This window comes from Cyprinodon variegatus, unplaced genomic scaffold, assembly GCF_000732505.1.
Source record: "Cyprinodon variegatus isolate N-32 unplaced genomic scaffold, C_variegatus-1.0 Scaffold1131, whole genome shotgun sequence".
NCBI classification, from domain to species: domain Eukaryota; kingdom Metazoa; phylum Chordata; class Actinopteri; order Cyprinodontiformes; family Cyprinodontidae; genus Cyprinodon; species Cyprinodon variegatus.
The window spans coordinates 200,653-201,842 of record NW_015151584.1 but is presented as its reverse complement, the minus strand read 5'-3'; the positions used below and the strand labels follow the sequence as shown (position 1 = coordinate 201,842).

Here is a 1,190-nt window from a genome sequence, read left to right as displayed (position 1 = left end):
ACTGGTTTTCACAAAAGCAACTTTGCAGTTGCTCCAAAGTGAAGCCCGTCTTTAGAGTTCTATTGGCTTATGATGTGGAGAGCTTTAATGTCTGATTACTTCTTGAGTACCCACCTCCACCTCTGAGAGCTTCCTGACCACCTCGATCTTCTCCTGGAGGACTCTTCTCAGGGACTCCTTTGCCGTGGTCTCATAGTTGTGTTTGTCCTCCTGAAGAGCCAGAAGCTCCTTCCTGATCCCCTCCTCCGTCTGCGACTGGAGCAGATTATACAACAGACAACTTTAGTCCTGATCTTCCCTCATCAGTTACAGTTTGAGTTGTTTCGTTCCTTCTGAGACATCCCTTCATTTAAAGATTCTAGGATTTCAAATTGAACCACACTGAAGCTACAGCGTAGAAATTTAAAGAAAAGCAACCAACCCTAAAGCAGAATAGAACCACTAGATTTATCTTCAAGTCTTAGTTTTATGAAATTGTGGACTTCAGATATTGTCACACTGTTTGACGATATCATGTCTCAATAAAAAAATGACTGACAAAAGTAAAGATGTGATCTTCTAAAGTATCTAAAGTAAGTGAAGATTCTCAGTCATCCAGGTCATAGTCATTCCAACTTTTTTTCCCCTAGTGTGAAGACGTTTCGCTTCCCATTCAGGAAGCTTTTTTAATTCAAATTGTCAGAAATAGTGTTGAGTTTTTTATGTAGCCCAACAAAGCCTTGTTTTTGCTTAGAAAACATGCAAATTAAAACTGACAAACGGGTCCCCCCCTTTGGAATGGGGGTCATTTGGCTTCTTTGTTAGCCTGCAATGCCCCATACCTGTCTATGTCTCTGAAGGGGGGGTCGTTAAAGAGAATTGTTGGTCTGGCTGAATAGGCGGGGTCTTCTTTTCCTCTGTAAAGGGGTTGGGATGATAGTGGGAAGGGATTAGCTTAATTGCTGTAAAGGGGTGGACCCGTTCGTTTGTTTCAATTTGCACATTGTCTAAGCAAAAACAAGTGTTTTTTGGGCTACTGTTTAAAGCAACTCAACGCTATTTCTGACATTTGAATTGAAAAAACTTGCTGGATGGCAAGCGAAATGTCTTCAAACTTGTAAACAAAGTACAGTGGATTGTTTATTTACTTTTCTGGAAATGCTCTAAAGAACCTTTGTTCGTGGGTCTTATAGTCGCAGGGAAGCGGCTGT

At 41.2% G+C, this 1,190-nt stretch overlaps 1 protein-coding gene across 1 annotated transcript in view; it reads right to left on the bottom strand.

Annotated features, from left to right (window-relative positions):
* slmap (sarcolemma associated protein) overlaps positions 1-1,190 on the bottom strand; it is an 88,120-nt gene that overhangs the window by 38,859 nt on the left and 48,071 nt on the right. Inside the window, exon 8 of the mRNA XM_015400666.1 lies at positions 115-255. Coding sequence (XP_015256152.1) covers positions 115-255 — 141 coding nt within the window. The remainder of the gene's footprint in view (positions 1-114; positions 256-1,190) is intronic.